The sequence below is a fragment of the Echeneis naucrates genome, chromosome 10, assembly GCF_900963305.1.
Source record: "Echeneis naucrates chromosome 10, fEcheNa1.1, whole genome shotgun sequence".
Lineage (NCBI taxonomy): Eukaryota > Metazoa > Chordata > Actinopteri > Carangiformes > Echeneidae > Echeneis > Echeneis naucrates.
This window is the reverse complement of record NC_042520.1, coordinates 25,266,062-25,278,924: the sequence shown is the minus strand read 5'-3', so window position 1 is coordinate 25,278,924 and position 12,863 is coordinate 25,266,062. Positions and strand designations below refer to the sequence as shown.

General features: G+C 40.5%; 1 protein-coding gene across 2 annotated transcripts in view; it reads right to left on the bottom strand.

Moving 5' to 3' along the window:
* Positions 1 to 12,863, bottom strand: part of abhd18 (abhydrolase domain containing 18) — a 51,001-nt gene that overhangs the window by 11,834 nt on the left and 26,304 nt on the right. For both annotated transcript variants that reach the window (XM_029512508.1, XM_029512509.1), the window contains 5 exons: positions 10,592 to 10,667; positions 10,405 to 10,489; positions 8,024 to 8,051; positions 7,347 to 7,485; positions 6,686 to 6,775 (listed from right to left, as the gene is read on the bottom strand). In XM_029512508.1, coding sequence (XP_029368368.1) covers positions 6,686 to 6,775; positions 7,347 to 7,485; positions 8,024 to 8,051; positions 10,405 to 10,489; positions 10,592 to 10,667 — 418 coding nt within the window. The remainder of the gene's footprint in view (positions 1 to 6,685; positions 6,776 to 7,346; positions 7,486 to 8,023; positions 8,052 to 10,404; positions 10,490 to 10,591; positions 10,668 to 12,863) is intronic.

Here is a 12,863-nt window from a genome sequence, read left to right as displayed (position 1 = left end):
TACCTAGATCTGCATACCTGAGCTTTTTCCTTTTACATGCTTCTTCAACTGAATCCTCCCATGGAACAGTCAGCTCTATGAAATATACTCTCATTCTACTCCTAGACCACAAAATTATATCAGGCCTTAGTTTTGTACAGGCTATTTCCTGGGAAACAACAAGCTTTCCTCCTAAATCCACCTGCATCTCCCAGTCACTTGCATCCTCTAAGCTGCCTTGCTTCCTTAATATCTTATTAACTTTCCCTCCTTCCTGAACAAACTGTATTGCAACTCCCTTTGTCTTAGACCCTCCTAAAATCCTCCATAAACAGTTTGGTCTGGACCTGCTCTATGTGTAAAGTGCCTTGATGCTAAAGTTTGATTTGGTGATATACAAGTGCATTTGATTTCAAATGGAAATTTCACCAAAATTTGCTTCAGAATTAAATGACTTTTCTTGGAAAAGTAATTAATATTTTGCAACTTAGAAGCATGAAAACTCAGATGGGAAGTATTTAAAGCTTTTATAAGAGGCCAAATCTAAAACAGAAAAAAGTCAAACAAAAAGTTTTCATTTGAGACAAATATTACAACTACGGACAGATTACTTAATTTAATAATCCCTATGTCTTTTTTAACTGGGTTTAGTGTTGTACAATGACGTCTATACTAAATAATTACCAATTGCAAAATATGTAACCCAATAAATATCAATAAAAACTATAGACAGGGTTTCCCCTCTTTCTCCTCTACTATTCACATTGTAATCTCAATTGAACTTTTTTACGATTGCTGTGAGACAAAAATGTAACGTTAACGTGACCATTGAACAGCCCTCTATGCAGAAAATGTAATTCTTCTCCTTCGTAACCTGGAGATATTTATTCCTGTCATTCAGGACCTAATCAAAAGATTACACATCCGGTTGTAAAATCAAGAATTAAAAATTCTTCCTACTGCTTCTCAGCACGAGGGAGAGAGCAACCCACCTACACATGCTACAGTTTTATAAAGGCATTCAAATTGTTTCTACATTTGAAGTTATTGTTGACATTAACTATGGTCCAATCATGGCCTCTGAAACAATTGATAGTTTGATATCCTTGATTTGCAGGAAAATACAACAAATGAAAATATCCTCTTGCTGTGCCCACCAGACTTTTTCTTAAAATCAAAAATTTTTTTTTCAGTAAATTCTTATAGAATATTAGATGTTCCAGGGGCCGGCTGTCTGTTCTATGGCATGGCATGGATGAGTTCCTACTTATTTGCATTCAAATAAGTAGGGAATGATTGAATTTACCATTGTAGAACAGGAGATTTCACACTATTCTCCATCATCTCCCATGAAGTGCCATCCATTGAGTTCTGAAGCATTATGATGATATAATATTGCCCAAAACACGCAGAATTCATCCTGCTGTTTTTGTCAGCAGTTACATGATTAAAGGGCATATTGGAGGTTAGAGCCCCCATTGAATCAATGTTTAGAAAAGTATAGGGATGATTTTTTCTTCAAAATATATTGGTAGATACATCAATTAGTCTTCTGGAGTCGTTTTTGTGAGAAAAATTTTCTGCCGCATCCGAAAAAGCTAAAGCAGGAGTGACGTAGGCAGTGGGAGTGCAGTAGATCCCAATCTCAGTTTGGACACAGAAGAAATGTTAAATGTGTATCGTTACACATATGACAGTCCAGAGCCCGATAACTACGAGCCTATTACGCTGTAAGTGAGCTATCAGTGGAGAGCAGGGCAGGTGGTGTTAGCTCATTTAATATTGTGTTTACGTCATAATATGGCACAGATTACTATCATATGTCAGCAAAATTATTAATGGTCATCTACTACAGGCAGGAGTATCAATACTTACCATTGAAGTTGCCTGGTAGCTGAGACACTCATTTTGGCTACTAGGTGGCGCACTGGCGCTGTTCTGACTGGCAACAGGAGCCATTTCAAGCTAGTTTGAACCAGTTTGCCAGTTTTGTTCTGCAGTTTTTTCTTGCCACTGCCGCCAAATGCTTACTCATCGGGGATCAGTTGGGTCTCTTTAAATAATTTTATGAAGAGTTTGGTCTAGACCTGCTCTATATGTAAAGTGCCTTGATGTAACTCTGTTATGATTTGCCGTTAGGGTCGACCGATACATCGGCCGATGCTCGGGTGCATCACTACTGTGTATTTATTTTTCATCCTGATTGACTGATTAGCGCATTCACGCAGCCCTGTGTTGAGATGCTAGAGAGCACGTGAAGTGCATGCATCCTCCCTCCCTCTCCCTCCCTGGCAGAGAACAGCTGGCAATTTTGGAAGCCTGCCAGTACACTCCATGAGAACAGTAAGTTTTCAACTTTCAGTGTTTTTTTTTAACTGTCATAATGAATGAACAAAGCTGTATTACTGCCTTACACTTTGAAAGTCTGTCTGTCTCTGTCGCACTCTGTCTGAGAGCCTCAAATTTTTGAGGAAGGTAATTTGCATTACAAGGGCCTCATGCTGCTATGTGAAGTGCACTTTAAGCATTCAAATATTTCAGCATAAAATTTAAGTGTTAAAATAGTTTTTCCATTGTTATATATTTAAATGTTCTACACTGTTTGCTATATAACTGTTAATCGTAGCTTTTTGAACAAATCTTTAATTTTTTTGGTTAAATTGAGACTTGAGACTGTAACATTTGTTATCATGTTAATTTTAATGGATCATGTTAATGGAGGGAGAAAAAGCAATATCTGCAACTAGCATCAGACAAAAAAAAAAGAAAAAAAAAAGGGCAGCACATATTGGACATTGGCTAAGGCTGATGTCATAAAAGTCAGAATCAACATCGGCCATAAAAAACCTTTATCGGTCGACCTCTAATTTGGCGCAATACAATTAAATCTGATTTGCTTTAATTTGATTGTGTGCACACCATAGAAAATACTCACACCCACAGCTAGAAGTCCCTGTAAGAACCAACCAAGCAGAAAATAAAGAACTCTCTCTGCAACCTGGTTATTGGTTATTGAGACCCACCAGAGCCCTGGTCGGACACGTCACAATGATTCATGCTCTCCAACCACCTTCTTACCATCTTCTAACCATCTTAAATCTACTTTTCACCTACAAATATTCAAAATTAAAGATCTTGATGAAGTCTCATACTCGTAATATCTGTCAACACTATGGTGGTAGTGTACTTCGCTGTACTACTGCCGTGGGAGAGAAACAGTCATTATCCACGCTTCGTTTAATAGGTGCTTGTGTGGGAAATGTGAGGCCATGACCACAGCAGAGGAGAGCCTGTGCTGCAGGGAGGTAGATGCCTCCTGGGCCTTAGTAGAGAAAGTCACCCCCAGGCTCCAAGGGCAAGGCTTCACACAGCACCCAGGATTTGATGCTTGCTGTCTGAATCCCTCCGTGCTTCAGATAGTTTACATGCACTACAGGCAGGAGCAAGTATGTTATGTTTAGGGCAGAAATAATACGTTTCTCTATTTAGTTATTTTACTCTCTTTATTACTTTATTGTGTGCTGGTGACTCAACCGGAGCCTGCTTCAGACAACTGAGCTGAGGAGGCTGTGTGCACTGAAGACACCGCACCTGGGTCTTGCTTCAGCATCCCATGTTGAACTGCATCAGACCACTTGATTGGTAATCCTCAGGTCTAAAGGGTCGTTTGTTGCAGCTGATACAGCCGTGAAGTCCTGTCTCTTCAGTTGCACAAAATGCATCCAGACACAGAGGATAGCGCCATTTTTTTCCTGTTAGGAAACCTGTGGACTCAATGTCCTGACAGGCTGGAGTTTGCACAACCTCCACAAACGCAATAATTTACCACGATAATGATATGGAAACAATGCAATACAACACTACTGAAAATCCACCGGCTCTCTGACTGATAACAACCTACTCCCACAGTGAGTGACGGCAGAGCCGAGCATATAGTTCCCTCTGCCTACATAACATGATGAAATCACTCTGGTGAAGTCTTAACTGTTAACTGACACAGCTATGCCTACCTTCTAGAGCAGACCTGGGCATTGAACGGCCCTCATGATGGTTCTGTCCGGCCCTGCGAGGTAAAAGTCAAACCACACCATTTTACCCATGGGACTAAAACAGCATTGTACGCCCCCGGGCCACATACGGCCTGTCTAAGGTTAATTGGAAATTACAAAATAAACATATTTTCTAATTTCACCTCATGCATGGACTAAAGCTGCATTTCTTTTATTTTGAAGTTGTTTTTTATTCACGTTCATAATGACGCGATATGTATATCAAAACGTGCGCATGATTGGATCGTTGTCACCAGCAGGTCACAAGACGACTTTAGCCCTCAAAAATGTCTGCTCCTGCCTCTGTGAACAAACATTTTCAATGATGAAGTTTACGAAATCCAGGTATCGATCCTCTCTCACTGATGAGCATCTGTCAGCTGTGCTTCGCATCTCCACCTCAGACATTCAACCTGACTTCGATGCACTCGTTGAAGCCCAGCAGAGACTAGATTTCTCTCACTGAACAAGAAAAAAGAACTTAGAAAACACCAAATGAGGTGGTTAGACTACAAAGGCATGTAGGCATGTAAAGGCACCAACTAGCAGTGAACTGGGACGGTTTCTTTGGAAGCCTTTTTCTCAAAATCACAGTTCAGTGATGTTCAGTGACAGTTAAATATGATGTATCTTGTTTGGAGTACAAAAACAATATTGTGATGTCTTTACAATGCTAAGAACCTCTTTCCAACAGTATATGAAACTCAAATGTGTTTTGGAGTGAATGTGACTGAAAATGTTCATTAATATGAGTCACAAATGGTAAAAAAAATTTGATTGAATAAATGACATTTTTTGTAAGGCAACCTCACTTTTTCATTGCTTAACTATAACATATACTCTTACCAGCTTGTCAAAACAATGCTATTTACTGCTTTTTATAAAGAAATACAATTAATCTTATGCAGAATTGAGTTCAGCCTTTTGGTCCGGCCCTCCACAATATTTTCTGTTTCTCATGTGGCCCCATGGAAAAAATAATTGCCCACCCCTGTTCTAGAGGGTGTTCTTGATCTGGCCAGCTGCTGTGAAGGGGTTTTTCTTTACCAGGGAAAGGGTTCCTGGAGAGTTAGTTATTCTCTCACTGGGTTCTGATTGCAAATGCCACACTTGAAATGAACTCTAGACATTTTATCTGCTTCTTGTAAATTAAGTAACAAGGGGAAAACACAAAGTGGGCCCAGGAATAGCTGGGCTGCCAATCGTCCCAATTACTTTTGTTCCCTTAAAAAGTGGAGGGCACATATAAAATGCATTGTAATACCTACACCATTCACCTGATTTGGATTTACACCATTAATTTACCATTTTAATTTTCCATTAAAATTAAGAAAGAAGTCTGCACTTAAAGAATCTTCTTCATCTGGATTGTTTCATTTCAAATCCATTGTGATGGTGCACAGAGCTGAAATGCTTAAGTTTCATTATAAAATATTGTAACACCAGGAACATTTCCACATTTGAGGAGCTAGTTGGCAAATTTGGTATGCCCCGTAGACATTTTTTAAATGCTTGAGCAACTCCTGAGAAGTGCTCTCAGTTTTTTTTCTTTTTATGTCATTTTGTGTGTATTCTTGTGAGTTTATGTCAGGTCATGGGCAAAATAAGAATGCCAACTCTCAATCAATCTCTCATCCTGATCGTTCACGTGTGCCCTGTATTTGGATGTCGGGAAAGACGGGGAGACCAATTTGCAAGTCACACAGAAAGGTGTGCGTATTCATGTATTCTGTTTCACAGAATTGTGGCTGTCTGAGGATATTGATACACACATTGAAGGATTTAGTGTTATACGGCTTGACAGGGACACAGGGGCGGTCTCTGCCTGGTTGTCAACAACAAGTGGGCAACCAAGTACATTGTGAGAGAACAAAAGCTGCGGACACGATGAGTTCCTAATTGTGCCCTTTAGAGCCCACTATTTCCCCATGGAGCTCACACAGTGATACAGTGATATTGGTATATATTCCTGGACCAGATTATTACCTTGCAGCGGAATGTTAATTCTCAATTAATTAACTCAGGGGCTCCATGGAAAGGATGGACTGGAATGTGTTTTTCAAAAACAACAATTCTAATCTGATCTTTTTAACAGACTGTTCCGACCTAACTTTCTGTGCTAATTCTGTCATTCCATCTAGGCAAGATAGACCGTACCCTAACAACAAGCCCTGGATGACAAAAGGCCTGAAAATATGCCTTAATAAAGAGAAAATGGCATTCATGAGTGGTGACAGACAAAAAGTAAAAGAGTTGGAGAAAGAGTTCAGGAAGAAATCAAGGCCAGAGTGTTATCTCTATGTTTTCCCCTGAAAAGAAATACATACACCCTAAACCCTTGAAGTAACTCTTGGTTTTAAAAAGGTTTGTGACCCCTTTCCTTTTCTAAACAAGAAGAGCAGAACCCACATCAACAAATAACCATATCAACAACTCAAAACTCACAAGACTTAGCTCTATATGATCACTTTAAATCCTTAAATAACAAAAATAAAGAGTGAACACTTCAGTTTGAAGACAATGGCACAGCTTCCATCAACTTGAGAAAAGCAAAAACTGTTACAGCACCTAGACAATGTGTGACTCAAATATGAACTCTAATTTTGCTGTGGTAACTGAATGGCTTCTACTGTATGCCAGCTAGAAAGAGTGTATACCGTGGTGAAGACACTGGAGGCTGTGGACCAGGACAGACAGGGAATCAGGGGGATGGGCTTTGGCCAATTAGTCACTGCCAAGGATGCCATCTGTACACAAGGACAAAACAGACTTGGTGAAAAACAGCCCCTTTGAGTGGAAATAAGTATTAGACTGCGCCCTCTTGGATTTTATAGAAGCCAAGAAGTACATTTACTCTCAAATTTATAATAAGATACTGATAACGAGGCAGCACAGAGCTTTAGTGGTTAGTGCTGTTGCATCACAGCAAAAAAATTGTGGGTTCGATTCCCGGGTCGGGCCTTTTCTGTGTGGAGCTTGCATATTATCCCCTATGCTTGCCTAGGGGTCCTCCAGGTACTTAGGATTCCTCCCACTGCACAAAGACATGCATGTCTAGGTTGATTGGTGACTGTAAATTGCCCGTAGGTATGAGTGTCAGTGGCTGTTAGTCTCTGTCTGTCTCTATGATGGACTGGCAACCTGTCCAGGGTGTATCTTACCCAGTGTAACCTGGGATTGGCTGTAGCACCCTCCGCAACCCGGAAACGGATAAGCGGTAGAAGATGAATGAATGTTGAACACTATCAAAAAATATTGCTTGACTAAATTGGGTCTAACAAAATGAAATGAAACTGAGTGATGTGCTTGTGAACTTACATATCCTCCCATGGAGATGCCAGTCATTCCGAGGGGCCAGTATCCTTCTCCATGCAGCCACCGGAGTAGCACTGTTGACTCCAGAATCAAAGCCCCTCCCATGACAAACAGGTCTGACACATTCTTCAGACTGGACCGCCTAAAAGATTCACAAAATGTCCTTATTTAATTTAAACAAAAATCGTTCCAGCCTGAAGGCATTATATTCTGTGGTGTTGTCAGGCAGACATGAGCAATTTGTAGCTTAATCCTTCACAGAGAAACAGCCATAGAAATCATTGTGAATTCAAATGAACTTCAACCATGAAACCATTCATATAAACTCTGCATGAAGGATATCTGCAAAGACAAAAATTGTGATACAAACAACAGTTAACAATGTTGCCTGTTTCCACCTCTGGAGACTGATGTTGTTCAGCAAAGTAACGAAGATTAATGCTGAGCTGACCTTTTTCCCTCTATTTCATCTAGTAATTCAAAACATATAAATATAAGCTAGTCACCCATCTCACTGCAGTCTCATCTGTTGGCCCTGTAAAGGACCCAGCATGTGAAAAAGCAAAACCCCAAAACCCCAAAAAGAAAAGCAAGCCATTTTTATGATAAGGAAGGATATCCACTCATATCAGAAAATAAAAATACAAAATCATCAAGTGCGTGACAGAGTGTTTACTTACATTTGATCTTTGGGTTTGCGATACCCATGTTGGCAGGATCAGTCAAGTCAATAATGCAGTGGTTTTTATGCAATGCACACTTCAGAGTTTTGCTTCCAAAGTATGGGCAGTGGTAATACATCAGCCTACTACCTCTCCAATCACTTCTATAGTTATTTTGGAGTTTTTTCAGGGCCACAAATGCTGATGTCATCAGTGGACCCCAAATTAAAAATGGAAAACCTACTTTAAAAACCAAGAATATTTGTAAACGGTATGTGTTTTCAGAAACAAGGGTCTAAAGATATCTAGTTCCCCATTTTTGAGGTGGTGCAAAGATGAATGGCAATCACATGCCACCAAGGTACAGTACAGTAGGAAGAGAAATATGTGGAGGAGGAGGAAGACGAGAAGAAATAATAGTCAGACTGTGGGATTCCTTCAGTCAAGACTGGATGGCATTGAGAGCAAAAGTAAGACAAGAACCTGGATTGTTGACACAAGGCATGTTGGGTCCATGGATTCTTCCTGTTTAAACAAGGTGTTTACTTCACATAGCTGCTGCTCACTAAGTGTTTTTTGCAATGCGATCTGCTCCTCCCATTCTTGACAATGGACCATTTTCACACTTCCGCATTCCACTAACCAAATTGTCATAGTAGGGATAAACAAGTCGAAAAATATGGCAGCAGACATGAATTCACCAGTAACAAACACAACTTCTCAGAGTCACAGCAGTTGTACTGTGCCTTTTTGTAGCAACGCGAAGACAAAACAACCAAACTAGCTTTTCACCAGGTTCTTAATGATTTGGATCTCAGGAAACGGTGGCTGTAGGCTATAAAACTAAATGAAGTGCCAACATTTAGCAGCACGTTCGTCTTTGAACAGCATTTTCAACCTGAGGATTATCAATAGTCTTGAAACAGCTGAAAAGTAATGCTGTACCATCTCGGTTTAAACAGAATGATTAAATTTCGATTTTGATTTAATAATGTTAGACAGACATGCAAAGAAAGGGTTAATGTTCTGGTGGACCAGTTTTATTTCACAGAGAAACAAAAAGCTTGATAAAGGATACAAGCTATTCTACGAAAACTATGTCCATGACTATGAAGCTAAGGCTTCCTAGCTTGCTGCCTAACCATTATGCATTAACGTCGTTCTTTATTGTATCTGTAAAGTTACATTTTCATTAGTTCTGCTGTCAAGCCTACATCTTATGCGTGTCTGTCACACATTAATCCACGTTGTTCAGTGGTTTCTGCCTTCCTTGTGCATCGCTCCACCACAGCCAAAGTTGGCTTCAATCACAGATTCAGCTCTTTCCACCAGTGTGTCTAGTTGCTGCCCCCCACCTAACTACCCCTTACAGAAGCAGATTATAGCATAAAACAGTATACTTGCCCCCCAGAGTAGTAAAACATTTGGAGCATCTCTCTGGAGATATCGAAGGAGCATACTTAAGAAAAAACTCTGTCCCTTTCTGTTGAGTGCATCTATGCTGGGTAACCAGTCCCACTTGTTGTTCAAGTGTCCTCCCAGATGTGTAGGTTGGCACCACTTTGATGTCTACTCCGTGAATGTTCACTGGCTGAAGGGAGGGAGCTTGGACTTTCAGAAATCCACAATAATTTTTTTTGTCTTTGAGGTGTTCAGTAGAAGCAGTTTTTGGGACTCCAGTCAGTGGATTCAAATTCCTGTCCATCCCTGATTCACATCACAAAAGCGGCATCATCTGAGTATTTATTGATGTGTCAACACTCAGAGTTTTAATTGAAAACTGCTATTCACAATGTAAACAGTAAAGGATCCAGAACAATGCTCCGTGGAGCCTGTGTGCTGCTCACTACAGTCCTAGAGATGTAGTTTCCAAACCTGACAAACTGTAGCCATTCTGTCAGGTAATCTTTGATCCAGGAAACAAGTGAGTTGCCAACTCCCATCCTTTTGAGCTGTCTCTGTGGATGAGAAGGCATAGAACCAGCTACCCCAGAGTTTTTATGATGGAAAGAAAGTTCTGTATCTCCATCTCTTGGCCTTGACCTTGCACCATTATGGCAACCTCACAAGGCTTCTTAAACTCAGCTGGGATAGAGTGGTATGTTCCAGATTTGTTCTGCTTTAAGCAAGGAGCTCCTCTCTTGAATAAACCAGATTGTCTCATAAGTATCCAGCAGTTGATTAAAAAAAAAGAAAAGAAAAAGAAAAAGAATAAAAAATACATTTAAATTAATTAAACATGAGAGCTACCAGACTTGCAGCTCCCAGTGGAAGTGCATCTTTTGGATTTGCTTGGTCTGTTCTAAATCAGAGATTGTTAGACGTTTGATGCTGCATCACTTATTGGTATTGCCAAAAGAAATTAACATAAAAAAACACGGAAGCAGACAGAAGGATATAATAAGGGTTCTCCAGAAGCAGTGAAGCCATTCCTGCCTCTTTAATCATGGGCCTGGCCATCAGGGTCCGACGGCGCCAGAAAAACTACACATGCACATGGACACACACACAAAGAGGATTAAGTTTAAAGAACTTGCTTCTTGGTGCACATTGATGTTCATGGTACATTGATGTTAATTGCCTTACATGGTCTCCAGTCCCAGCCAAGTGGATACATACTGGTCTATTGTTCTGCCACCTCTTTGGAACTATGAATTGGAATCTGAAACAACATATGCACTGTAAAAACCACAAGAGACAAAAAAATCATAAATCATCACAAATGATCAGCAGAAACCTGTTTGAATGGAATGTAAATTATGCAAATACAATTAAGACAACACATCTACACATTACGAAAAAGACGGAAAAAAACATTGTCATACATAATGCAAATACCTAAGATGTCATATCTTACAGGGTAGAGTTGATGTGTGGGGGCAGGTAAAACTTATCTAGTCATGTGACCATTTGGATTTAAAAGAGATGGGAGGTGGATACCTGTAGCAGTAGAGCTTTAAAAGTGATTATAACATAGACCATCTCCACTGCACCGGCAAGGTTACACCATAAGTTTGTAGCTTTAACAGGACAGTCTTTAGTTCTACAGAGTTCTACATCGTGAACCTAAATATTTGGGCAGGGAATGGGGGGTGCTGCTGTTTTTGTCTTTTTGTCTTTTTACTCTTAACCTTGCATCCTTGATGATCCTGATCGTTCTCACTTGCCCTGCATTTGGTTGTCAGGAAAGACAGGAAGACCAGTTTGCAAGTCACTCAGAACAGCGTGCTTATTCGTGGTGGCGACTGCTGGACCTCAAGCCAGATCCAGATAGACTGCTGCAGCTCCAGGCCAGGTCTGCTAGTGCAGACCTATGAATGTCTACCCTCCTTGCTGATATCCCTCAACATTTGTTAAGACATAAAAACAAGAGGATCCAGAAGAAAAGAGGGTCCAGAGGAGGGATCAGAAATCGCCTACCCATATGAGACAGCAGGCTACCACTACCTGCCATCACACTTTCAAATGCCCGCTCACTGAAAAATAAAATGAGTGAGCTCTCTGCACTCATCAAATATGACTCGGACTACAGACAAACATGTCTTCTCCATTTCACAGAATCTTGGCTGTCTGAGTACATCGATACATACATTGACATTGAAGGATTCAGTGTTATAACGATTCCTTGAATAATTCCAGTACCTCGATTACAAAAAGTTATCAAGGAATTTCCTCTGCCTCGAGGAATCGTTTAAGTTTTACAGAGCATGATATTTCGCCCGGACTACTTTTAATAGAGACAGAGCGCATTTAAACCCCGCCCACACCAGAGGGGAAAACAATCAAGAGCTCTCCATTGACTTTGTATTGTATGAGGGTGTTATATCCGTCCCTGTGGCTGTCCATCCAGACACACCCCCAAGCCCCAATTAACCAGTGCTACTCTTCGAGTGTTTGTGTGTGTGTGTGTGTGTGTGTGTGTGTGTGTGTGTGTGTGTGTAGAGCAGTGAGCAGGACTGATTGCTGATGAGACCAGAGCTTATAGTTAAAAAGTTAGTCCATCTACTCTATGCTCCTAGCCTGCTGGGGGAAGGACTGAGCATCTCCCAATCTCTCTCTCCCCCCCACCCACCCCCCTTGCATGCACTGACAATAACCATGCTTCCCCGAAGTCCCTGTTTTCCCAGTTCTAAGCATGTGTACTGCATGTCTCTCCCAGCTCCTCTCTTCCTGTCCTCATCGCCATCCCATGTTCCTGCAATGCCTGCTGCTCCCATATCTTCTTGAACTCCATACAACATCAACTGTATGAACTTCATGCAGCATGAAGCAGTCATGCCACGCTGCTGAGCCTGGTTCTGCCCGAGGTTTCTGCCTCTTAAAGGAAGTTTTTCCTTGCCACTGTCACCAAGTGCTTGCTCATCGGGGGATATGTTGGGCCTCTTTAAATAATTTAGTAAAGAGTTTGGTCTAGACCTGCTCTATATGTAAAGTGCCTTGATGTAACTCTGTTATGATTGTTATGATATATGATATGATATGATATGTTAGCGTTATATAAATAAATTTGATTTGATTGGATTAAAAAAGGAAACAAAATAATCATTATTATTATTATTATTATTATTATATCTATAATTGCTCTTTAACGAAACAAAAATATGTTTTATCCAATTACTCGATGGAATTTCCAGTAGAATACTTGATATTGATAGCTGCAGCTAAAGGACTGGAAGATGCCAACATGAACACCGTATTAAACCGCCTCATTGAACTACAAATTAACTTGGTACAGGTTAAATGGATCAGAGACTTTTTATAGGACAGCATGTAACGGTCAGTGCAAAAGATCCACTAGCATTGTTCTTAACACTGGGCTCCCACAAGGCTGTCTCTCCTATCTTATTCTCCGTCTACA